The sequence below is a fragment of the Pleurodeles waltl genome, chromosome 5 (assembly GCF_031143425.1).
Source record: "Pleurodeles waltl isolate 20211129_DDA chromosome 5, aPleWal1.hap1.20221129, whole genome shotgun sequence".
In the NCBI taxonomy this organism is placed as follows: domain Eukaryota; kingdom Metazoa; phylum Chordata; class Amphibia; order Caudata; family Salamandridae; genus Pleurodeles; species Pleurodeles waltl.
The window spans coordinates 977,940,080-977,966,310 of record NC_090444.1 but is presented as its reverse complement, the minus strand read 5'-3'; the positions used below and the strand labels follow the sequence as shown (position 1 = coordinate 977,966,310).

Sequence of the window (26,231 nt, the reverse complement as noted above, 5' to 3'; positions counted from 1 at the left end):
CATCCAATTCACAATAAACCATTACCTTTAAAATCACAAAACAAGCTTTGGCCCACTCCTACTTAAAGGATGACAATACTATCAGCATCACTAACCTCCCTCATAGTCTTATATCCTCTTTAAGATTGTTTATGTTATCTACCAGACAGTAGCCTCAACTACACCAAAATACCTCACCAGAGTAATGCCAACTTAGCTGTCAACATATTCTACAAAGCCAATACATTGCTAGATTGGATTTCGAGGTGCTAAAAGGAAACAATTAGAGGACAAGCATTGTAAAGCTGCACATACAAGATATAGGACATCATCAACCCACATATTAGGCCCTCCTCTGCTTCTTCCCCTTCAGAGAGGGACTAAAATGCATTTCTCTCATACACATTTAATCTAATATTCATAACAGACCATCCATTTTCCCCTTCTTCGTGTGCTAAACTATGACGAGATCCTTTCAGCCACACCACCTGTTTACGTGATGTTGTATCATTTTATACAGTGCCCCTTTTCTCCCAGGCTGGGTATATATATATATATATATATATATATATATATATATATATTTGGGTTCCAATACAAATGTGCGATCCTTCCATGCCAGCTGTAGTATTTTTATTCAAGCAAAGTTTAGTCTAGATTGGTATGAATTGGGTTTGGGCTACCACAGCGACGCACATATAATTTCCTCACCCCTCCCCTCCTGATTTTATTATTTTATTGTATAAACATATACCTCCCCCTCCCCACCCCCATGCTCCACTTTTGCTTAAATGGCATCCTACAAGCTCCTGGTTGATTTCCAACCTTGACATCAAAGTCCACCATTGCATTATTAAAATAAAGTTATTTCCTGGAGGGCATAACAACTCCAGTTTACTGCTCCTCTGGTTGAATACTGTCACCCCACTGCTAATAAGCCAGCAGAAAAATAAAATTATAATACAGTATTATCATTTTATTTTTCCACTGTCTGGACTGGGTTGTTGTCAGCATCCTCCGTGTCAGGAGGGAGGCTGGGTAGTTGTGCACTCTTAACTGCGCACGTCAGTTTGTCTGGCCATCTGAGGCCGGCCAAACCGACATGCGCACTTAGAACTCTCAAGGCAGCTTTGTTGCATGGTCAGGTGGAGACCAAGTGCAGGCTTCCACTCCCTCCCTGAGCAACCTTTCAGCCCGCTCAAGCCAATCCCGGCGCTTCTCTTATGCTATATAACAGCCTGAGAGAAGTGTCTGGATTGGGTGGGGAGGGGAGCAAAGGAAGTACAGAGGTGGGAGCGTCAGAGGCGAGGCAGTGGGAGCGGTAGAGGTGCAGAAGGAAGTAAGTCCATAAAAAATATATATATTATTTCCCCCCTACCACCACCCCTCCCCCATCACTGCCCCGTCTGCCCTGCCTGGTAGCAGCCACCACTGCTACTGGTCCCACCTTTTTCCTTATTATGCTTTTGTACATACTTGTTATTTGTGTAATGCTTTAAGATTGGTGTTTGCCATCTTGGAACTGTAAATTAAAAAAATCAAAAAAATAAAAATATGGCTGAAATCTCAAGATGTATATCTGAACATACATGATGACATACATGCATATATATGTCATCATGCTGCTGCAGCTTGCTTTTGTTTTTGCCAGTGCTGTTCCCCATCAACAAAAAACGATTTTTCGCTCTTTTGTCGATGCTGAAATGGCTGGCAGTGCCATTAAAGGCGACGGACATTGGCTTTGTCAAGGCTTGGTAATGCTACGTATTGAGGTGCAAAATGCTTTCTGACACGTGGCGCCATAAATCAGCATAAAATACTAGTATTGCTGGAGGCCCGTAATAGATGGCAACAGAGGAAAACAGAGAACTTAGAGAAATTCTGGAAGAGCTTCACATCTAAGAAGTGAGAAGTCATGACATGCTGAAACACCCACAGTTATTATTATTTGAATGACTCTAACAGAGGCATAATTACCCAGGCACCGTTTGAAATAATTCAGTAAACAGCAGGTTTTTCCAAACTACATTTACAAATAATATTTAACTCTACAGAAGTTAACTATATATTACGTGTATGAAAAAAATAGATCTAAAATGCGTAGGGTCTACTGTAAACGCTCAAACAAACAAAAACATTCTTTTTAAATGCACCCCTATAAAAACAAAAAATGGACTATATTTCATACGCGATCACAGATATGGTAGTCTGTTGACCCCCGCAGGGCACCGTCTATGCGATGGCATCCAATTGTAGTGATTCACAATTTGCAACCTGCTTCATAAATATTGCTGATAATTTAGGTCAGATTTTGGCCCACTACAGTATAAAAGGTTACTTCCATCCGCAAAAAAAGTCAGTACACAGTTTCGAACCACTTTTTGCAATTGGAAGTGTCATATATCAGGCCCAAGCTATCCATGTAACTGTACTATGGACTGAACTTCGTGTAAGTGTGCATATTTTATTATTTTAAAGTGGTGCACTTATGAAAAATGTAAGGGTAATCATTTTGCTGCTCAACGCTGAGGACGTTTTGGTGTTATGTGAAACTTGAAAAAGAACGCGCCTCAGATTGTGGGTATATTTTTCTTTTTGGGCTTTTTGAACTGGCAGAGTTCAGAATGAATAATGCCAGTGGGATGTTTGTTGATAGAATGGAGAGATAACCACAGCCACTCACATACTTACCAAGCCCAAGAGAGCATACTATCCTCAGTCTCTAGAAAAGAAAGGTAGCCCTGTCTAAACTTAGCAAACCCAATAAACAGATGCGGCTCTGCCAAATGTGGGCTGAGTTAACGTCTGTGGTACAGGTTAGCAAACACTGTGCAGCTGCCTCAAGATGTCTTCCATGTGTGCACCTTGGGATTCTGAGTTGATGATTGCACTCGGCCACTTGTCATTGCATCTTCATGAGTAGGGATCTCTGATCATTTCCCAAAAAGTGGATGATACCTTAGTGACAAAGGTAAAACACGAGGACACCTTCGTTTGAAATGTGGACATTTTTGGCTAGTGTCAGCCAAAATATTCAGATTTTACTGTTTAAGCCCTCTTTATCCATTGGTCTGCTGTACTGTCGTTAACATTTGCTTCAGCCCACCACAGCCTACAGCATGGGCAATAAATCAGAACACTCGCCTTTTTTGTGTAATTGACAAGAATCCTGCCAAATTACAGTGTGTTCAAACAGAAGTAGTCTGTTTTAGTGCCAAGGACTTGTAGGCTATTGCATGCTTTAAAAAATATATATTTACTTAATTTTAAAAAAACATGTTTTTTAAACTTTACAAGGCCTTACAATTCCCAGACACTACCACCAGGCCCTCGCTGTCGCTTGCAGTGTGCCACATCCCCATGCTCACTCCTTAGGGCCACCATGTGTGACAATGGCATTTGCTTAATGAATTTTCTGTAATTCTATAGCTTGATGGTGAATTGGAGTTTTCAGCCACATTAAAATGACAATCCATGCATTTGCTAAATTACTACTTTTCACAATTCTCTGCTTAAAGTCCACCATTGCATTATTAAAATAAAGTTCTTCCCTGGAGTGCATAACAACTCCAGTTTACTGCTGGGCAGGGGTGACCCCTCTCCTATGGTGGAGGAGTGTCACCCCACTGCTAATAAGTCAGCATTGTTTTCATCAGAATCACCTCACCATGAGGCTTCACCTGGTGGCTTACAAAACTCAGATCCACCCACCTCCTGACAACACATGCCAAGAACCTTGGCATAGTCGTTGACAATCGAACTCATTGGCACCGCATGCAGTCTCCCTCTCAGGCTTCCACACATTAAGGATTCTAATAATATTCAAATGAATCCCCAACATACTGGCAGAACCATCACCAAAGCACTCATCATCATCCAAATAATCATGGACAGAAGAAACGCCACAGCCCTCTTCCCTTTGGACATCTTTGTGGCTTTTGACACCACCTCCCACCATATCTACATACAACAAGTACACGAAGCTGGCATACCAAAGACTTGCGATTTGTTGGATATGGCCCTTCCTGACAGACTGAACCAAGGCAGTCAACCTGGCCCCCTTCTGCTCCAACCCCTTCAACCTCATCTGTGGTGCTCCTCAAGGATCATCACTTAGACACACCCTTTTCAGCCATACACGTACCCTATCACCAGTATCATCCGTGCACTGGGACACAACTTCTTATCATGCATCAACCACAATAAGCTCATACTCTCCAACAAAGTACCACACACCCACAGCAATTTCTCTGGCTACATGGCCGAAGTTGCAGCGGGATCCAACTGCTTCAAGCTAAACACTGACAAGGCAGAAGTCATCATCTACTGCAGAAATACCTCACCATGGGACTCCATCTGGTGGCCTTCAGAATTCAGACCCACCCACCTTCTGACAACCCATTCCAAAAACCTCAGGATAGTCATTGACAATTAACTCACCAAGACCGGCCAAGTAAACGCAGACTCTACCTTCTGCTCCAACCACACATTAAAGATGCTAAAGTTGTTCAGATGGCTCCCCAGTAATACCCACAGAACCATAATCAAAGCCCTTACCATCAGCAAACTGGACTACAGAAATGCCCTCTATGCCAGAACCACACTCAACCGACCAGGCTACTCCAGCTTATACAGAGCTTAGGGGCCACACTCACACTCACCCTCAACCTCTAACCACACAAGCACATCACCCCACACCTCAAAGAACTCTACTGGCTCCCCATTCACAAATGAGCTCTCTTCAAACTCCTCACATACACATTTGAAACTCTATACAATGTAGGCCTTGCATACCTAATGGTGGGCGAGCCAATAAATTAACAAGGAGACCCGATCCAGAGCTGAGCCACAAATCTGGCTTGGCACCAAGTGATCGTTCATGAGCCGCCTCCTGAAATGTTTGCCATCTATTTACTGCAGCAAACATCAAGTAAAATTTGATAAAGTGTCTTAGAAATAAAAAAATAAAAATCTTGAGCAAGTGGAAGATCATAGATGGAGCACCATCAATAAAGTAGCAACTATTCCATAGGTCTTGGTGCAATAAGCAAATTGTCTGTTTGTTTGCTGCTGAGGTAGTAAAATACAGTTCTTATCAAAGTTCAGTGGGCCCCTTAGGGCTTGCGGTCCTGGTACCACCAAACCAGCTACATCAGTTATAGCTACACCCTTTAGCACTATTAAAGTCTATTCAATCAAACACAAGGCATTTTTGAACATCATGCATATTGCTCTCTTGTGTGATAATTAAGGAATGGCTCAGTGAAATAAGATATATACCTAAAATCATACAATTTGGCTAAGCTATAAAGCCAGGATTGATACCAGGTTTTCTGTTGTCACATTGCACAATTTGTCCACTAGATGTTGTTCTTCTCTCTCTCATTTCTCCTACCTTGCACCTGTGGCCTGAAATGACTTGCCCCTGCACATCATGGCCACCTTCACAGTTCTTGAGGTCTGCAAGAAGCTAAGAAGTAGCTCTTTACACATGTCAGGCCGAGGGTCGGCCCAGACTGCTCCTGTAACAGCGCCAGGATTCCCTTCTAGGTGAATCGCAAGTCCTACAAATTAACATAACACTGGATCAATCTGGCTTCATCCAGAAGCGTAACACCCTCCACAATCTGCAATACTTGGCCCATGTTTATCATGTCCACCGGCTTATGACTGATGATTATGCCTTGGTGCTTCTTTACATAGAGCAGGTATTTGAATCCCTAAATTTGATACATTTGTTGCATGTGCCCCTCGGAAGATGGGTTTGGGCCCTGGGTTTATCTGGCGGGTTTGCCTCCTCTACTCTGATCCATACGCCAGGGTGTGTTCAGGTGGGGTGGTCTCTGAGCCCTTCCAGCTGAGCAGAGGTACTCAACAAGGATGCCCTCTCTCGCCGTTCCTGTTTGACATTGCTGTGGAGCCCTTTGTGGAGACCCTGTGAAGGACGATGGGCCTGTGGGGCATATCACTATGCAAGACCAGCCATGTGGTCTCCTTTTATGCTGATGATGCCCTGGTATGTTTGAGGCAACCAACCTATTCGGCGCCTATCATGCTCAACGTCAGGCGGGCCTTTGCGGAGCTCTCAGGTCTATGTGTTAACCAGAAAGAATCTAAATTATTTCCATCGGGGAGACTGGTGGGGATTCCGGCTGATGAGCTGCCTAGGGCGGGATTCTGCTGGATGACAACGGATGCCCTCTATCTCGGGGTTCGTCTGGCTCACATGGCTCCACATTATCTTGAAATAACTGTCAGAAGAGTAGTGGAGGGACTGAGCCCCTGGATTAGGTTCCAGAGGGAGCTACCCTTGTTCCTTAAGGGCAGGATTTCTATTTGGAAAATTATAATATTGCCACGCTGCCTCTATGCGCTACAGAGTACGTTACACGTGATCCCTAGGCACTGTTTCGCACCTTAGACGGTATGATAATGGAGCTAATCTGGGGAGTGAGATGCAGAGATATTAGGCTTACCACTCTAAAGAGAACATCGAGTCGGGGGGGCTTGAGGTTCCACATATGGAACTCTATTAAATGGAGGCCCAATTGCAACATGTGATTCACTGGCTCAATATGGATGATAATTGGGAGAGGCAGCTTCTGCGGGGAACTCATTGAGGGAGGCCTCTACTGGTCCTTCTGATGTCTGGTTTGCAGGTTCCCTCCACTTTCCCCTATGTTGTCCAACTGTGGAGGGATGTGGGAGGGAGTGGTCCAGTGGGTTCTCAGTGAGCTCCACATGCCCCAGATATACCTTTATGGGCGGAGCAGTCCTCCTTATGTATTGCCAACTCTATTGGTGCAGAGATGGACAGATGGAGGTTGTGAAACTATGAGGGATCTATATCCCGGACTGCTCTTCATCACAAGGGAGGAGGCCATCAACTATTTCTCCCTGGCGCGGAACAATACTTTCTGTGTATGACGATCTCAACCATGTCTCGCAAAGTGTGGTCATACTTTCCTGATGAACCGCCAAGGTCCAGAACATTGATTACAGTGATTGAATTGGCTCAGGTCCGTAGGTTGATATCTCACCTATATCGAGCCCTGTGTGAAGGTCTACCACGGAATGTGCTTCCTATACAGAGCAAGTGGGAGACCATACTAGGGGGACACTTATCACCTAAAGATGAGTGAAGATCTACGAAGCTCCAATGCTCGCTTTAAACTCTTGCAATATAATTTTGTACACTAGACCTACCTCACTCCACAAACACTACATGATATATATGATACTCGACCAGCCGGCTTTGCATGCTGTGGCTCCCAAACAGTGGACTCTCTGCATATGGGGTTGACATGCCCATCCTTGTCCTCTTACTGGCAAGACATATTACATAACCTATATAGGGCCTCTGTGGGAAGTGCAAATGGGGGTCCAGCAGGTTTTGCTGGGACTGGTTCTATATCCTTTGAAGAAAACATTAAGGAGGAAGTTTGTTTTCCTTGGGCTAGTGTTGGCAAAGAGGCACATAGCAATTCCGTGTCTCAGTCCAACACCCCCCACATTATAGCATGGATGAAAGATGTCTCTGAATTAGCGATTGCGGAGTAAGTGCGGATGAGACATATCCATAGAGTTGTTCCAGAACCCTTTCAATTCCCTGGTACTTCGAGACCCAAGACATGTCACTGCAGATCACATTAGCCCACTTCAGCCCAAGTGTCCCCACACATCAAGTGCAAGTCTAATCAGTATTCAAAGTTTTATATAAAACTGGAAACTAATGGCTTCCTTCTGTATAGGTATCTGCATTTCTAGAAGCACTCAGAGTGCAGGAGCTAGCTAGCAAACAGTTTGCAACAGACCCAGGACTCACTATCCCTACATGCCAGATAAGGAAACTAGTTATTTCTGTTTTGGACCAAGTCAAGGGTCAGAACTGACCTTTCACTGTTCCTCTATTGGTTGATAGGCTTTACTTGCAGCCACGGGCATTTGCAAAGCTTGATCTGATGAAAAGTTACTAAGCAGTGGATTTCTATGCTCAAACCTAGTACACCATTGGTGAGGACATTTCGCCCTTTCTGGTAGTAACTGCCCCACTGAACACTCCCAGGTTTCCTACAGTAAAGGGATATAAAAGTAGTCTGTGTAATTTGAATTGTGGCTAGACAAGATGTGCAGAAGACGTATGAGAAAGGTCAGAGGGCCTCCTTAGTAGAATCAAAGCTATCTCCCGAGCTTAAACCACCCTCTCAATTCATCAATAGGTGCACAACAGGAATTTCAAGAGAAAAATGACATTTCACACCCACTTTGTAAACTAACTGCTCAGTTGTCCAAATGTATCTGTGTGACCTGAGGGTCTCCTCAGTGAAAATAGCCTAGAAAATATCTCTATTTTTTACAGGAAATCAAGTTAATGCCATTCGGTTGTACCTCCTGCTTCTAGCTGTTGTCTTAGAAAGATATTACAAATAGCCAAGATCACAGCAGGGCTGTTAAAATTAACTATTATAAGCTCTCATCCAAGAGAGATCACTGAAATAATCTGTGGCAGTAAAAATATATTTAAATACTACCGTCCTGTATTACAAAATAAAATGCAAAACAGATGTTCACAATTTCTGTGTCAACACTTTTGAGCCTTGGAGATCTCCCAATGTTCAGAATCCTCCTGAAAAAGTCAGGAAAACATCCAGCCCTGAATTTACCAGTTATGTTACTCCGTCCTCCCCTGACTTGAAGGAAGTCACCTATCCAGAAACACTCAATTTTGATTCGCTGTTTAATCTGTTTTTATTGAATTTATTCTTTGGCATACCTTAAAGCATAAGTCCTGAATTGTTTGCTAAAATCTTTTAGCTCGATTTGACCTGGATTATGCTCCAGTGATTAACAAATGTAAAACATATAGAGTGGATTGGGATGCAGAAAATGGCAGCAGTTAAGGTTGGTTGCTAGTGCAAAGACAGCAGTAGGTGAGCTATGAACACTGTTAGGTGGCAGTCTGTGTTTGCTCAGAGAGACGGCTGCAGTCATGGAAAACTGATGACAACTGTTAAAGGCAGGAGTCGATAATTTTACTTGTAGGCTACCTCTCCTGCTGTCATAGCCATATAAGCAACCGCAGATGTTTAGACCATGAATGAGTACTGACTTGTGCAAGGTTAATCTTTACTCAAGCCCCCGTAATAAGTCTAACAGAAAATATTGAGATGATTGAGTGTACAATGAACAACATGGCAAATGGTGCGAACTCACTGAGTTAATTTCTGGCAACTTGCAGGATTACGAAAGAAAGGTAATGAGTGAATACCCTTTGGTGAGATAGTGAAAAGAAGACTGAAAGAAACCTTATGATGACTCTTGCCATATGCTCTGTATTTTATTTTTATTCAGTTTTTCTGATTATTGAACTCTGTCTACAACTAGCGAAGCACAGTATTAAAATCAAGTATGTATCCATCAATGGCTTTACTAGTTACAGTGTCATGAAGCGAGTGACTGGAAAATGAATTTATGAGAGGTGGTCACTCGTTTTACTAAACATCAGCACCTCAAATGAAAAATAAAAATGGTATGATGCTGTTCTGTTAAAAAAACATAGTATAATGACTATGTACTGCTTTGACCTCATCATAACAATTGTACGCTGTCGTCTTTCATCATTTTTAGAACAGATGGAAGACTACATGCTGTGACCTTTTGTTCCAAAGACCTTGCTTATGGTAGTATTTCTTCTATGTCTGCAGCGAGCGCACCCCCTTGACATTCTGACCTAAAAAAAATAACCTGCTCAGGTGAATAAGGGCCTTACCTTACTCATAAGGCTTGGAAGAGGAATAAAATGCAAAAGGACCCTCCCCTCTAGCAACTGCGTTGGAAAAGTTAATACAACATGCCATCGTTTGTTCTAGGAGGCTGCTCTTCTAGTGTGTTTTTTAAATCGAAAAATGCAAAATCATTTCTACAGACAAAAAAAACTTTGCATTCATTGCAGGGGTGAGAGGAAAATGATGCATATCTCAAGAGTTAACGAGGTAGCGAACAAAAAATATAAGAAATATAAATGCCCATAAACCTGAGTTTTAAAAGAAAACAGAAATAAGAATTGTATAAATGAAATTAACAAAAGTAAAGGGATAAGAGGTAATTCATGTCACAAAAATTCACTTTGGAAACATTGATAGACAAAAAGTTATTATTTAGTAGTGAGTTAGTCCTAATGGAGATATGTACTTGATTCAAAGTGCTTGATTGGAAATGGTTAGATTGGAATATTTGGGATGAGGAGGAGTGAAAATGGGCACCTGAATGGACACGCCACATCACAGCTCCGATCGATCACTGTGTTTGACCATCCCCCTTGGACCCCAACAAGACCGCAAAATCACCCATGAAGGGAGAGGTGAGCCCCCTCCGCATGGATCTGACGGGAGACGCTCTGGTGCTGGGACAGCCGAGGAAAGATACAGATCTGCCATCCCTGGGAGGCCCTAGCGGATAGCAGCCTGCCTGGGAGGAGGAGTGTGAGATTGTCAGGCCATGCAGGGGATTGCCCGAGACACACTGTGCTGTTGTGCTGGAGACAGTGCGGCTAGGGCTGCGGCGTGGCCTTGGTGCCGCACGAGTGTGCCTGGATCTGGTGCGGATGGAGCACTCGCTGCCCCACAACAAGCAGAGGAACCGGGAGCTGGGTGGCTCTCCAGTGGTGATCGGCTGAGAGGAAAAGCTCAGCTGCATAGGCCAGTAAGAGGTCCACCCTCCGGGGACGCTGGGTGGGGGTGGCCAAACACAATGACTGGACTTGAGGAGGAAGGCTTCCGACTATTCCCCCATCCCCATGGAGGTCCTTGGAAATCCTGGAGGTTGAAGCCAGTGTGCATGGGGCCTACCGTTGCTGCGGGGCCTGAAGGATTTGACTGTACATTGCACTGACATGTACCAGCGCTAACCTGAGAGACTGAGTGAACTGGGGGCTGAGCACTGAGGAGTCAGCAGAGTCTCTGTGGCCCTGAGGATAGAGGTGCACATTACAAAAAGAATGAAGGCCACATGAGTTGAGGACAGGCTAATGTTGTACATTGAATGGACCAATATGAGTGCTAGAGACTTCCCTGGCACTGGGTGGTGACCCCCCCCCCCATTTACGAATTGATTAGACAGGGCACGGACGGACGAAACCAGGTACACACTGATTGAGATACAGTTGAGCGAGGAGCCACCTGTCTCCCACATGGCTACAGACCGGTTGATACTCTGAAGGGGAGCATGCTCACTTATCAGGACGACTCCCAGAACACGAGGGGAATGACACGGGACACAGATGCCACCCAAGCCCAAGGGGTTATGGGCACGACCCCCAAACTATGCGACACTTTCGAGGACAGCCTGGTCAGGATGGTCCAAAGTGTGAGCCCAGGTGAGGAGCAGGAGATGGGGGACACCATTACACCATCCATGCTTAAACTTAAAACTTTGATATTGGAAGAAAAAAAGGTCATCACTGAAAAAATCGATGGGATGGCCACCAAAGTAGCACAATTGAGGCAAGATATGGACAACATGCAAGACAAAGTGAAAGATTGGGAACTAGAGTGGATGGCATGGAGGAGATTGTGGGGATGCACATCACTACATTGACTGAGCATGAACGCTGACTACAGATGGAAGAAGCTAAACTTGCGGACCTGGAAGACAGGTTGTGATGTAATAACCTCCTTGTTCTGGTATTCTGGGGCTGCTGGAAGGGACAGAGACCACACTGATTGAACAATTCTTGGAGTCTTGGCTACCAGCCATATTGCCGGGATTCAAGGTCAAAGGTAGCCTACAGATGGACAGAGCCCATAGAACACAAGGAGGTAAACTGAAGCTGGGTGCTCCACCATGCATGCTTAGCGCCCAGATGCAGAGATACAAAGACAAAATGAATGTGTTAATGGCTGTACATGCACAGGGGGACGTGGAATACAGTGAGAACAGGATCTCCTTCTATCCTGACTATATACAGCAAAGCAGAAAAAAAGGAGATCCTTCGTGGAGGTTAAAAAGAAACTCCGGGGACACAGTCTGGCATATGCATTGCATTGTTCTTACATGTGGAGAATTGGGTGGACACTGAAAGTGTCAATTGTGGAAGCTAGGTTGGGGTGGGCGACACGAGTGGGGGGATGGGTGGTAGTTCAGTTTTGGGGATCTAGGGAAAGGAGCATGTGAATTGGAAAGGGCAGTTAAAGTTACTTACCGGCATAGAGAGGGCGCGGGACACGAACAAACTGTATATCTCTTACATGGGGGTGAAAATAATATCCTGGAATGTTAACTGGATTCAGAACCCAATCAAAAGACAGAGATTATGGTCCTATCTCCATAAGCAACAAGCGAAGATAGTAATGCTACAGGAAACACACCTATTGCCACATGAACATGATAAGATCTGATCTAAATGGGGATGCCAAATGTGGTATGCCAGTTTCACCTCCTCAGTATGAGATGAGGAGTTTTATTGTGGGTGGATGCCAGTATTCCTCTTAAAGCAGGTACACTCTTGAAGGTGCCAGATGGGCAATACATTGGTGTGGTGGGTGACATGTTCAGCAGGCAGACGGTTCTTAACACATATGCACCAAATATAGATACACCAGACTTTCATGAAGAGGTGACAGGTATACTGACACCATATGCAAATTATGATATCATATGGATGGGGGACTGCAACTGTGTGCTGAACAAGAAGCTAGATAGCTCAAGAACCATGATGTGGCCACTGGGTAGATCCTCACGAGCACTACTAGAGGGGATGGACACGTTAGATCTGGTGGAGCTTTGACTCTTACGTTGTTTGTAGACATGTGGCTATTCCTTCTACTCTCCACTTCACTGAACGTTTTCAAGGATATACTATATGTTCATACACTCAGAGCAGGTGGCGCAGTTCAGGGATATACAATACTTAAATCGCACTCTAGTGGACCATACCTCACTTGCTGCAGAGTTGCAGGGTCAGGCGTGAGTTTCCCCAATGCCACAATGGTGCTTTCAATGCCGGGCGTTGCATTATCAGGCTTATAGGGAAGATATCGAGGAGGCTATACGAGAATACTTTCACCTTAACACGGTATTGTTCAGTCTGCTGAAAAATGTTGGGAAGCCATTAAGGTGAATATCAAGGGGAAATGTATGGCTGCGATGTATGGAGTGTAAAGGTCACTGCGTGATACAGTCATACACCTGGAAAAACAGATAGCTGACATAGATAGGCAGGCCCCACATACGGAAGAGGTTTGGGAAGCATGACACAATCTATGTGCTGAATTGTATGAGGCTCACGACACACTAGGGAAGCATGATTATCGCACATACATAGAAACTCAACATGAACAAGGTGCCACTGCCAGTTGATTGTTGGCATGGCTGGTTAACAGAGAGAGATGGTAGGTGCAGAGCTGCCCCTCAAGAATGTAAATGGAGAAATGCTGACGTCCCAAACTGCAAAACTGAATCCTTTTGCTGAATTCTGTTCAGCATTATATGTACAACAGGCTCAGGGTCCTGATATGGACATAGAGATCATACTAGATGAGGCACAGCTGCACCTAGTGGATGAGGAAATGAGGGCTCAGTTGAATGTCCCACTAGAGGAAACAGACATTAGATGGGCTATTGAACACACGAACACCAGGAAAGCTTGGGGCCATGACAGGCTGACAGTAGAATTCTACCAAACAAATGTGGATGTACTGTACAAGCAATTATTAGCCATGTATAGAGAGGCATTTAAAACAGGAATGCTGCCTGCATCACGTAGGGAAGCACACATAGTGACCCTGCCTAAAGGTGGGAGGTACCCTGCAAAGTGCGAATCTTATCGGCCACTATCGATGATCACGGTGGATGCAAAAATCCTAGGGAAGATCTTGGTCCACAGACTAGCTAAAGTGGCGGAAAAGGTTGTACACACAGACGAAGTAGGGTTTGTGCAGGAATGAAATACCACCACTAATATCCAGAAGGCATTTCTCATCACAGAGCAAGCTGCGGAAGGGGTCGAGATGTGGTCTGCCTAGCTTGGACGCTCGTAAGGCGTTTGATACTGTTGACTGGCAGTTCATGGACAGGACTCTCTGCAGATATGGACTATCAAAGAACTACCTAAGACAGGGGAAGCTACTATATACTGACAACACAGCCAGAATGAAGGTGGGTCATAGAATATCAGATGTCTGGGCGATAGAGAGGGGCACACGACAGGAGTGCCCTCTCTCTCCTCTAATATCTTCTTTGGTCATAGAACATAGATCATATGCCAAAGACAGGCGCATATTGGCGTTTTGAGGGGGGCAAGAGGAACCCAGCAACTAGTTGGGCAATCCTCAATAACACCATAAAAGAAATGGGGAGCTGCTCAGGTTTTACCTTGAATGCAGATAAATCAATGTGGTATCCGACATCACAGGGCCCGGGAGGGGTACAAGATACACGCACAAAGTACAGACCACACTGGTTAAATACCTAGGAATATAATTGAACTCAGACATGACAGAAACTTATGAGGTGAATGTGGGCGGGCTGCTGCTTAATCTTAAACAGAGTGTACACAGATGGCTACGATTCATCCCCCAGGTACTGTCATTTCTGGGAGCCAGAGCAGAGGGGAATGTGCCAATAACTATGGGTGAATTACACGAGGACGAACTAATGATCAGCTATGCAGACTTCTGCACCTCATGGAGAGTAGGGGCTGCGGCTTCCTGGCATGTGCTGGTAAAGCAGCCGTTGTACGCAAAGCTTGGGAGGGATTCCCTAAAGAGCCGGAGACACATATAGTTAACCGAACGCTCTCAAAGCTAGGGAACAGTGGCAAACTTATCACACAACTGAATGGCCTGCTTCTACCTAACACTGTTACCCAAATGGAAAAGTTGAGGACTCTATGTGAGGACGATCTAGGGATAGAGCTAGGGGAGTGTGAGTGGCTGACAGTGATGGGCCATTGCTGGAAAGTAACAAGAAATGCTTGTTTAAGGCTGATACATTATAAATGTGTACATAGGGACTATGTGACACTGCAATGACTGCACAGGCTTGACCCTACCAGACGGTAGCTGTGCCCTAAATGCAAGATTGTGCAGGAAACATACTTACATATGTGGTGGACTTGCCCTGGGGTGGGTGCCTTCCGAAGGGAGGTGGTCGACAAACCGAGGGATTTGCCTGAACTCGTAATCCTGCTATCAGTGCAGCTTTGTCTCATGGGGCTTGTACTGTGACCCAAACAAGTCAAACACACGGTGAAAGTATTAGAGCTGGGGCTAGCAGTGGCCAAGACATGTGTTGCTCTGAGGTAAATGACAAACAAAATACCCACCAAAAAGCACTGGATGTGGGAATTTGCTAAATGGACACTGGCGGAGTGTGGGGTCTGGCATAGGTTAATCTATAGTGGGATGACCCAGGAAGGTCTGGCTGAGCGGGATATGGTGGAGGTGCATTTACAGGGATAACTGGAGGAGAATATAGAGACAGGAACACAAGATTGGTTTGTCAACTGTTGCGTTGATTGGGGGACGGTAATGAAGGAACTCACACACCTGTCTATTGGGCTGAAAAAGTGGGATGTGCTGCCCAGGCACCAGTGTGCGAACTATCATGTACTTATCGAAAGTAACTGCCACAATTTGTTCCTGTTGAGGTGTGGGGTTCATGACACCAATTGCTGTTGTGTATTTATCTGTTTTTAAAAATAATTAAAAAAATATATCCAAATAAAATATTGGAATATTTGGTATGCCTGATTCTGGAAACTTCTAAGTAAGCCAGCATTTACTGCAAGTCAAGTTAGATCGTCTTCTATGCAATTCTTGAGAACAAAGGTACAGAGAACACCAGTGTACAGAAAGCTAATATGAGATGGTGTGGCCAAACCTCTAAGCACCCACCACCATGTGAGCAGCAGCATGTATAATAATAGATCTCTAGGGCGCAAAGTCGGAATCAGGGAGGCCACAAAAAACGTATTCTCATCACTCAGCCTGGAAATAACCATGGCTGGGTCAGTGGGATAAAAATCAGATCCAAAAAGGAAAAGCAAGACATGTACTTGTATTAGCTTACAGCTTGTTGACATTCTGGAGAAGAGATGCTCCCCAAAACTACCCAGCACAGACATTGACAGAGATACGGAGCAATGTCCGACAAATAGAGCCAAAGGGAGCCTGGTATCCAACAGGTCTATGTAGTCATCTCAGAGATAGTAACAAATAAGAGGAGTCCCTCTTTGTGATACACAAACAAGGGGAAGATATTTATGAATTATGCAAAATAAGTTATTTTGATGATGTCAATGGGGTATTTCTCACGACACCTCACAAGTGTAAGGAATGGAATGAGAAAAATAAATGAGAGAATATGCTATTATCATGGAAATGTGACTGGTTCAGGTGTAGGAGTAATAAGGATCGAAGTTGTTCCGATCTCCATAGGGATGTTTTTCCAGATCTTGGGTGCGTAAATGGAGAATGCCTGCCTTAAGTTTTTTTTTTTTATTGTACCTTTGGTCTCCAGATTGCTGAGGTCTTGGTACGTTAGTTACTAAGAGGGGTATTACTACACCATTGTGACTTTTGGGCCTTGAAATGGTGAGTGGTCATGGAAACTGGCACTTGAACATCGACCTCTAAAAATTTAACTTTTGACCCAAAAACTTTTCTATGAATGTGATAAGTGTCAAGGAAAAACTGATGGTTAGAGTTATCAGACATCACTCATAATCCTAATTCAGCCCGAGGCTCCTGTTAGTGGTCAATTTGGGATTTCCGGAAAGATAATGATGGGCATAGTAAGAATGCGTGAAGAGTTTAGGGAGGAACTACTGTCATTCAGTATCCAGTGTTTCTGACATGATGTGAAGTGTTACCGCAGTTGGTATGTGACTGTTTCTTTATGTCACCACTCTAGTGGTTGGCAAGAAGTTGCCTCTATTTTGGCATTACGTAGCAAATATGCATGAAAAACATATTGCACTAAATAATTTAGGCCCAGATTTACAAGAATCTGGTGCATCAGTACTGAGCCAGATTTCTTGCTTCCACTGCCACCTAATGACACCATGGGTGCGCCGTATTTACAATACAGTGACCCATGGTGCACCGTAGGCCAATAGCGTCAAAATGCTTGATGCTTTTGTGGCGCTTTGCTGCACTAGCGTCCAAAATGTTGATGCTAGTGCAGCAAAGTACAAGGAGACCCATTGACTTCAATGGGTGCGCTCTTTTAACACTTGCTTTGTGCAGGCTTTAAATGGTGCTAAAAATGACACAATGAAATCTTGTAGATTTCATTGCACCATTTTTGCGGGCCTCCTAATGCCGGAACGCCCCCCTTGCATACATTATGCATGGCGCAGGCATAATGTGGTGTGGGGGGGGGGGGGGCGCAAAGTGGTGCAATACATTAATTGCGCCACTTTGTAAATATGGCGCTGCGTTTTTTGCCTCGTTGACCCACATTAGTGTAAAAATAATAATGCTAATGTGGCGCAGGGAGGCGCTAGGGCCTTGTACATGTGACCCTCAGTTTGTTTACAACTGGGTTTAAGTTTAGATGTTTTATACCGTGCTTGATTGTCTACATAAATAATAATACTTCAAAGTAAGCTTTGAGTAGGATGCTTAATAAGAATTGTAGAATTAAAATTACTCGATAGTTAGGATACTTTTTTTCCCAAGTGCCAAATACATTACCATTTCCAACTTAGCTGCATCTGAACGCATCATGGAACCCCGTCAATGATGTAAAAGAGCAGTTCAGGTCTGTTGACTTTAACTGTGTATGAGCTCCGTTATTGATATCTAGAATGTTTTATCTGTGCTGCTCAAAGTTCACATGATTAGTCTAAAAGATCATTAGAAATTGGTTGATCTCACAGCCCTAGCAACAGAGCCTGCTATGGCCATTATTGAATGCTCTTCAGTATTAATCCTTTTATTTACTTCAAAATGTTATTATTGGGTTTTACGCATTACAGTGAAGCGGGCAATGGCCCCTAGAGTTAACATTGATCTTCCAGCAGGAGAGAAACAAGAATTGACAAAGCAAGTAGGTTTCAACTCTGCGAGATTTATCGGTTTTATAAAAAAACTTTTAGACATGCTGCACAGCTGCGCGAGCTGCAATACAACATGGTTTAAAGAAGAAGAAAAAAATAGAAAAAAGGCTGTATAATGCAGCAAGTGTTGACATCATCATAGTGTTTTTTTTCATTTAAGACATGTTTAACCATGTAATAACAGTGTGGAGGATTGGGTGGATAAGCAACATGAGAGAGGAGAGTGAGGTTAACAAAACAGCATTGGTTGTGGGGGAAAAACAGGCAGCGGGGGTGGGTGAAAAGTGGACAGCAGTGGGTGGGGAAAACAAGTTGTGGGGAAACGGAGGGTGGAAAGAAAGGTCAAGAGTGGGTGGTGGGAGAGCAGATTGTGGGGTGGGGTAGGTGTAAATAGATGGCAGGGGTGTGTTGGGGGGTGGGAAGACCATATAGTGCCAGACACTCTTATAGAGTGCATCGCCAAATGTAAAAAAAGAGTAGCAGTAGCAGCACACAGCCAGTGGAAAGAGAATGGTTGAAACCGAGGAGCTACACTGGGTCCATGCTCCACAGCAAGGTCAGAAACCATGAGAAGAATGCAGGGGAGGCGAGCAGACAGCAGGCAGCAGAAAGCATGACTAGTAAGAAGCAGGAAAATATGAGTGAACTGGAAGCCAACCAATGGTAGGTATTGGTAAGTAGCAGGAGGCGTGATTCATAAGAAGCAGGGAAACGTGAGTGAAGTGGAAGCCAACCAGTAGTATGCATTGGTATGTAAAAGGCATGCTCTAATCTCGTTTTTTTTTAATAACAGATTTTATTGAGTTTATTGGTGCATGACAATTATCAGTAGTCAGTGAACAACAACAATGGTATCCAACGAAACATACAGAGTACGATTAACCATATCCCCGTCATTAGCCCCCCACCTGCACCCTATAATCCATAGGCCATCATCGTGTTTGCGGAGAGTCTGAGCATCTCAGGTGACTTGAAATTGTCTGAGTTCATCTTCCAGCAGTTGTGTATGGGTCTATACTGGGGGGAGGACTATGCCTCTGTATTCGGCCCTTCTTGTCCATATTTTGGGGTGTTTCTGAGGTCAGCCGCTGGCTTGGTATATCCGTATTTTGAGTCCCATGTAATAGTCTATACCTTGCTTCCATGCGAAGACAGAGAGTTCGATTTCCATGCCCTCGCTATATCTCTCTTAGCAAGTGTGATTCCCAGAAAGAGGAGTGAGTGTTTGTACCTGTTGCCCACCAGGCCATTAGAGATTATCTAAAAGAGTTAGTCGAGTGTCTACAGGAATGGGCCATGCGAAAACCACCCCAAGCCATCGTATCACTTTAAGTCAAAATTGGGTCAACTCAAGGCAGGCCGATACTGTATGCAGGAATGTACCCTCTGCCACCTGAAACCTGTAACATGAAGGTGATGCAATTACTCCCATATGCAACATCTAGTATAATAGGCCCTGTGGAGATATTTCAACTGAATCAAGCGCTGGCGTGCCGATATATCAGCCCCCCGGGTGCCCCCACTGCCCAGTTGTCACCCGCCAGACCATTGAGATCAGCTTCCCATATGTGTGGGAGGGTTGGCAAGGTGGATGGGCTATTACTTCCTAATGATCGGTACATTTTAGTGATTTTCTGGTCTCCCATGTCCCTGGAGTTTAAGACCTTTTTAAAGCTTTTTTTCTCATTATAACTAGCTTTTGCTGACACCGCATGCCTGCTTTAGGTGACAACTGAAAAGGGATAATCAAACAAAGTCCCAGAATACCCTTCAAACCCCGCTACACACACACCCCTAACATTAAGCGTATTCTATTTAGATCTGTGCGGACGCGAATGATTCGAATAGGTTAAGAATGCTTATGCCTATTTGTTTTGGGCGCATCTTAATTTCTGACATTAGGAGCGGATCATAGGAGATTCCAAAGGCATTGGAAAATGTAGGCCTCTTATATTTTCATTGCAAGGGTTTAAAGTATTCACTCTGGAAGCACTGGAAGTAGCATCAGTATCTGTTGAAGGACCGTGAAAATAATAATTTGTTAAAATTTTACATGAGCACTGGACGACAGACACTTTGTAATCCCCTTAACCATTATTTTTCGAGTTTGACTTGCTTTGTATGCAATGATGACTATAAAACGTATGCTTATTTTCACAGGTTTGTTGAATTTTAGAGACTTTCCCCGCTCCCTCCCACTTAAACTGGAAATCCCTCTGCAAACCAGTAGCAAAAGTTTGCATTTTGTTACTCATGAAAAAAAATGTTTGCCGCATTTTTTCCCTTTGCGTTTTCCGAAAAGGTGACCCAAGCATGTACATGCCTCAAGTGCAGAAGATTTAATTTGACCAGATGTTTCCTCCGAGTTAGACATATTCAGTGTCATTTTGTATGTGTGACATAACCGTGGTTGCTTTTGTGGCATTAAACCACCGCTGCACAATATCTGCAGGTTTCCGCTGGCTTCTCTACTCACTTCCTGTCACATAAACCTTTAAAGCGTGGTGCATTGACCCACTCAGTATTTGCAAGTCGTTAACAGGCATCTCTTTTCTTACAGCTATGTGGTCTGGGCCCTTCTGGTTTACAACAAAACCAACGAAGCTACCTTGACAGACCTTGTCATAGAGGACAGACTCACAAACCACAATCATAGCGTTCCTGGTGGACTGGTGCTACGGAACGTAAATGTGCGAAAAATTGGTAAGCAAATAAAAGAAAGGGGACCCATTTCGGTACCCCCTCAGCATTCATTTTTTCTCTTGCACAATACACACAACTCCCCTCCCGAAGCTTAAGTCACCATTTTTAGTTCTGAGGTGAAATGCTCACGGATGACCACCTAGTCAGCCCTCCACCTAAAAACGTTCTTAAACTAATGTGAACTAAGTGCAGTTAGCGGGACGTTTTCTCTAGGAAACTTTGTACTTCAGTTCATTATAAATCATCCAGCTTGCATTGTGTGCCTGGTATGTAAGCTATGGTCTTGAATGGAAAATGTAAAATAAAGTTACAAGCACAGACTTTCACAAGACAAGTTGGGTGAGTTGTTACCTTTCCCGAGGTAAGGCGAGACTTGGAATGCAATTTGTGTTGTCCTTTGGTTTTGTGCACTTGTGTCACAAGAGTGACATGGGGCCTAATGCAGGCAAGGTCACTGAGACCCCATCGTCTAATTTGGTAGCAAAAGAAATGCTAGAAGCCCTCTTTAATTTGTGCCAGTGGGTGTTTGTGATGGGATATTAGACTTTAACCCAGACTAAGAGAGAGAAAGGCAGAAAAGGGGGGGGGAAAGGAGAAGAAAGATAGAACAACTGTAATGAAGGGAGAAAGTAGAGAATAAAACCCAATCTGCAAAAATGGGCTAAAGAGACAGGAAGTGTAGGGATGGAGAAGGAAGCTGCTTGAGGTAGAGATAAACCGGTAGATGTGTTCCCCTTGATGGACTGTTAAACATGGAGTAGCATGCTCGGTATGGCAGTGGTACTGTCGCCCATATAAGATGGGGCTCAGCCTTGACCTTTGTCTCATGTCTAGAGAGTAGGATCCAAAGCTGGATAAAACAGTTAATTCCTCACATCCCTTTTGAACTTTCCACTGTATCTGTAGTTTTTTTCCCCTTGCGAATTTAAGAATACAAATGCAAAAATACAAAGCAAAAACTAGGATTGGATGAGCTACTCACACCTGACATAGAACAACTTGAGAACTCTGGTGTAGTAATACCATAGAGAAGGGGTTCCTAACTTTTTCACTGCTATGGGCCCCCACTAAATCTTTACTGCAATTCAGGGATCCCCACTGAGACATTATTGGAAGCCATGGGCCTCTACTCTATGGAATTTCTGTGATTTCAACCTAAAAACAATACACAAACATACAAAAACAATTATACACGAAACAAATTCCCCAATATTGGCATATATATTTTAATTCGCAATCAAATATGAAAAGTTTTTTATTTTTTATACTTTATTACTCTTAAATTATTAATTCTAGTGCTATTTAATTTTGTAAAACAATTGCTGACCCACTGAAGATGCCTCATAGACCTCCATGGGTCTCTGGACCACAGGTTAAGAAACATAGAAAGAAGCATATAAGAGACTCTGCGAGACAGTGGTCATGAAATGTATCACTTTGTCATTGGTTGTGACTGCATAGGCACACAGTACAAAAACAGCAGACTGTACCAGTGTGGTTAAAGTACAGCAACACAGTGGTACTGTCCTGTCAAAGTATAGCAGTTATGTCAAGAAGTATCTGTGCTGTTCCATTAAATGTGTAGCTTAGAAGTGCGAAATATTACCCTTTTGCAGTACAAACTCTAACTGGAAAGGTATGTTGCCAAGTGAAAAAGTTATAATCTGTAGAGTCAGAGTACAGGGTAAAATTTCTGCTTATAGCACAACTTACCGGATGAGAAGTACAGGAACTGCCCCATGAAAGGTATGGCAAGCATTTTAAACGTGGTCAGTGCTGTCTCAATCAACAGAATAAGAACCATGCTGATCAGTTCCTGGCTGGCCCCAGTGTAGCATGTTAAGATGTTGCTGTACTGTCAATGTATTACAACCCAGATGAAAACTGTGCCCTTAAGTAGTGCCCTTGCTGTGAAATGTTGTCTCTACTCTAATAAAGCATGGCAGCCCCTGCGATTAGTAAGTATACTGACAGACAAAAAGGATAGCTTACTGTGCCATAAGTGGCAAAATGCTCTTTTCAATACTTATCTATTAGGAAGCACAGTTGAGTGACTGGAGAAATCAGTTTTAAGGTCCGGGGTGAGGCAAGACATTTTGATTTTTCTAAAATTATGTATATAAAATATACATACGTTATAGGGGCTCTCACACAACCCTCTTCATCCATTGGTTTCTTGTGTTATTTATATTTTTCTGCCGCCCACTGCCGTATACAGTATGGGGACCATTGGGTCAGCCATCTTTAGCCATTGATTAATTTCACTGTTAGTGACACAAACCTGTCCTTTCACAAGGAGTACATCCACATGCAAAGTAGTTACCTTAGTTGTCAGGGAATGTGTGCTCTTTGAGACCCAAAAATGTTGGCTTTCTGTACTTTTTTTAAAACATTAGCCAGGGCCCGGTAGCTCCTCCAACAATAAAGTGGGAAAGGATGTTGTTTTCTTCTAACACGCAACAACATATAAATACTTATAAATGAACTGTATAAATATTTCAAAATAAGTTACTCAAGGGAAAGGGGTGGAAAGGGAAAGCAAAAGAGAAGGCCAAGGACGATGAGGAGGGAAAAATGTGTGAGATTGAATAGGTAAAGTGAGAAATATCAGAATAGAGGAGAGAAGTGTACGAAAGAGGGTAGGAGGAAGGAAAAAGCAAAAGAGGGAAACAAACAGAGAAGAAGAGAGACAGAGAGGGGAAGAATGGGCCTCACAGAAGAGAACAGTGGTAAATAGATGGAGTAAGAATAAAAGAGAAAAGAAGGAGGAAGAGGAATGGGAGGGATGAGAGGGACAAGCCAAAAGTAGGCAAACAGGGCAGTGATTGGACTAGAGAAGAAGAGGGATGGAGGGGAGAATGTAATAAGACGGAGAATGTTGAAGTGAGAAAATGCGGAGAGGGAGAAAAAGGGAAGAGTGTGAGAGAGAGGGAAGGAATGTAAGAAGGGGAGATGAGGGGGGAAAACGAACTAAACAATCAAGTTGGAAAAAGGAGAACAGGCGGGGGAGGCAGAAGGAGAGAGAGGAGAAAGGAAAGGAAGGAGAAAAGATACACATAGGGGATGACAAGGGAGAAATTAGGAAACTAGAGAAGATGCAGAAAAGTGAGGAAAAGGGGATGAAAGGTACAATGTTGAGAAGAGATAAAGAAAAATAGGCAAGAGAGTAAGTGGGAGGAAAGTGACGAAAAGAAGAACAAAGGGAGCGTGGTGAAAGAGGATGAATGCAAGAAAGATAAAGGACTAGAGGGAGGTGAGAAAACTGAGGAGAGAGGGAGAAAAGTGGAGGAGAGAACGAGGCGAGGAGGAGAAGCTGGGAGGGAGGGTAAGAGGAGAAGAGATGACGGACGAGGAAAGGGGAGGGAAGTATAGAGAGTACGGGCGGAGACAAAAGAACAGGAAAAGTGGAAAAGAAACAAAAGCCGAGAGGTGAATAGAAGTGGGGCTGTGAAGAGAATGTGGGAAAGGGAGGGGTAAAATGTGGGAGAGAATCTGCTCATCTTAAATCTTAAAAACAATTAAGGTTTTGAACAAAGATGAGGGTATCGTCCTCTTCTCTTTGCTGTACATAGCCACCCCTCTTGGATGTGAGACATGGTGGCCCAACCTTCATTTGAGCTTGCCTCTCAATTTCTCCATTTCGTGTCCAGGGTCAGCGAACCCCAAAATGAATGCCAAAGAAAAATATTTGGTTCATTTTGGTCAATCAGTTGTCAATCCCTGATTTAAAACTCAGGCTGTGAACTGTTTCACAAATTTAGCGACTGGTGTATGATGGCTGTCTTTCTTTCGCCCTGTTATCTTAGTTTTTTTCCAAACTGCTGGGCAGATTTTCATCGCATTTCAGTAGCACAGTGATCTCTGTCTTCATGCCTAGTATGCTGCTGATGCGTCCAGAGGCTTTTGCCGTTGCCTAAAAAAACGTAATTAGAGATGTTTAAATGTGAAATGGAGCATTTTGGGACTCGCTGGTAATTCTCCTGAATAATCAGCAGAAAGCTATGTTAAAAATACACTTTTTTGGAAAGTTTTGCACAGATTCATCGAAGTGAGGCAAAATTATAAGGATGCCAAAATGTCCCTGATGGCTAGAGAGACCCAGCACAGACTGCAATATTGCCCTATGTCGGATTCAGGCTACTTCCAGGAACTTTATATACTATAAATAGTCTCTCATTTTGATGAATTCTGAATTGATTTTTAGAAAATATTCACTTTAACTTGTATAATTCATAAGTTGTCTCGAGGTTATAAAAAGAATGAAATTACATCTGCTAAAGGTACAGTTACACGCATGCCGTAGACATAAAGCAAAGAAAGGAATTCACAGCTTTCTGCCACTTTGATAATATGGGCAACTTTCTCTATTCAGAACCGCAGTATTATTTTACATCCATATTTTACAATTTAACAATTCGGAGCAAAGTAGGTTAAAGAAGAAAGAAGTCTAGACAATTAAAAATGTGTTTTTGGGACTTTTGACAAGATCGTCTTCTTTTCTCACTCAGAGCAATGTCCAGTGGATGAGAGTCCTCCATTATATTCCTGGCCAGCAACTAAACCAAGAGAGACCCGGGCTATTCTGTGTTTAGGCAGTTTAATCCACACAGCCTCAAGGAAGTGGTAAGTGCTTATGTCCTTTTGTACTCCTTCATGCCGGCCCCTTATTTATGCTCTTCAATTTCAGGTCTCACCAACTAAGAATATAGACGGAGAGCAGTGATGTAACGAAACGTGAGGGGGGCCCCCACACAGTACATGGAGGCCCCCCTCTCTGGACTCACTCAGGGGATGGATCTCAGGCTAGTGTGCAGTGCTGAAGAGCTCCCCCTGGAGCTCACCCCCCGGCACCGCAAGGGCTGTGGGAGCCTTTGTTATGCCACTGACTTAAAGTTGCTTTATTCCTATGCTTTGCTTGTCCCACCCATGGAGAATTTCCATCTCACTGATTTGCTTGGGTTAGTTATACCTTTTCTCTAGTGATGTAAGTGGAGTATGTTTTCTTTTTCTTTCAGAACTTCACCAGAGTGCATCACTGCCCTTGCTCCTCACCTGCCTCCTATATTTTTTATTTATTCATTTTAGTTCTTACAAGGGCCCAGCAGCAGCACACTACTACCAGACTGCTGATGTTGACTTATTTGTTCCTCATCTTGCAGTGCCCCCTGCTCCTTGCATTGTTTTGACATTATTATTTAGTTATTTTTGTGATGGCCTGACAGCTGCACTCTGCTGCATTCACACACAGATAAGTCACATAAATGGTTGGGTTACGGCCATCCACAGGGTAAGGCCTTTATTCAGTCCCAATGGAGTGGTAGTTGGCTATAGAGGAGGTTGGGTGCAGGGTCACACCAGATCCTGTGGCCAACCCACATGCAGTGTGCGTTGGTCCCATAGAATCTTGAGTGGATGTCCTGCTGTCAATCACAGTGCAGTACCGAGCACTGGAATTATTGAACATAAAAACATGAAAGTTGGATATAGA

The 26,231-nt window shown here is 43.7% G+C and overlaps 1 protein-coding gene across 3 annotated transcripts in view; it reads left to right on the top strand.

The window, feature by feature from the left end:
* The window catches only part of ADGRG6 (adhesion G protein-coupled receptor G6), a 513,628-nt gene that overhangs the window by 374,460 nt on the left and 112,937 nt on the right, over window positions 1-26,231 (top strand). For all 3 annotated transcript variants that reach the window (XM_069235130.1, XM_069235132.1, XM_069235131.1), the window contains exons 10-11: window positions 20,601-20,743; window positions 25,252-25,366. In XM_069235130.1, coding sequence (XP_069091231.1) covers window positions 20,601-20,743; window positions 25,252-25,366 — 258 coding nt within the window. The remainder of the gene's footprint in view (window positions 1-20,600; window positions 20,744-25,251; window positions 25,367-26,231) is intronic.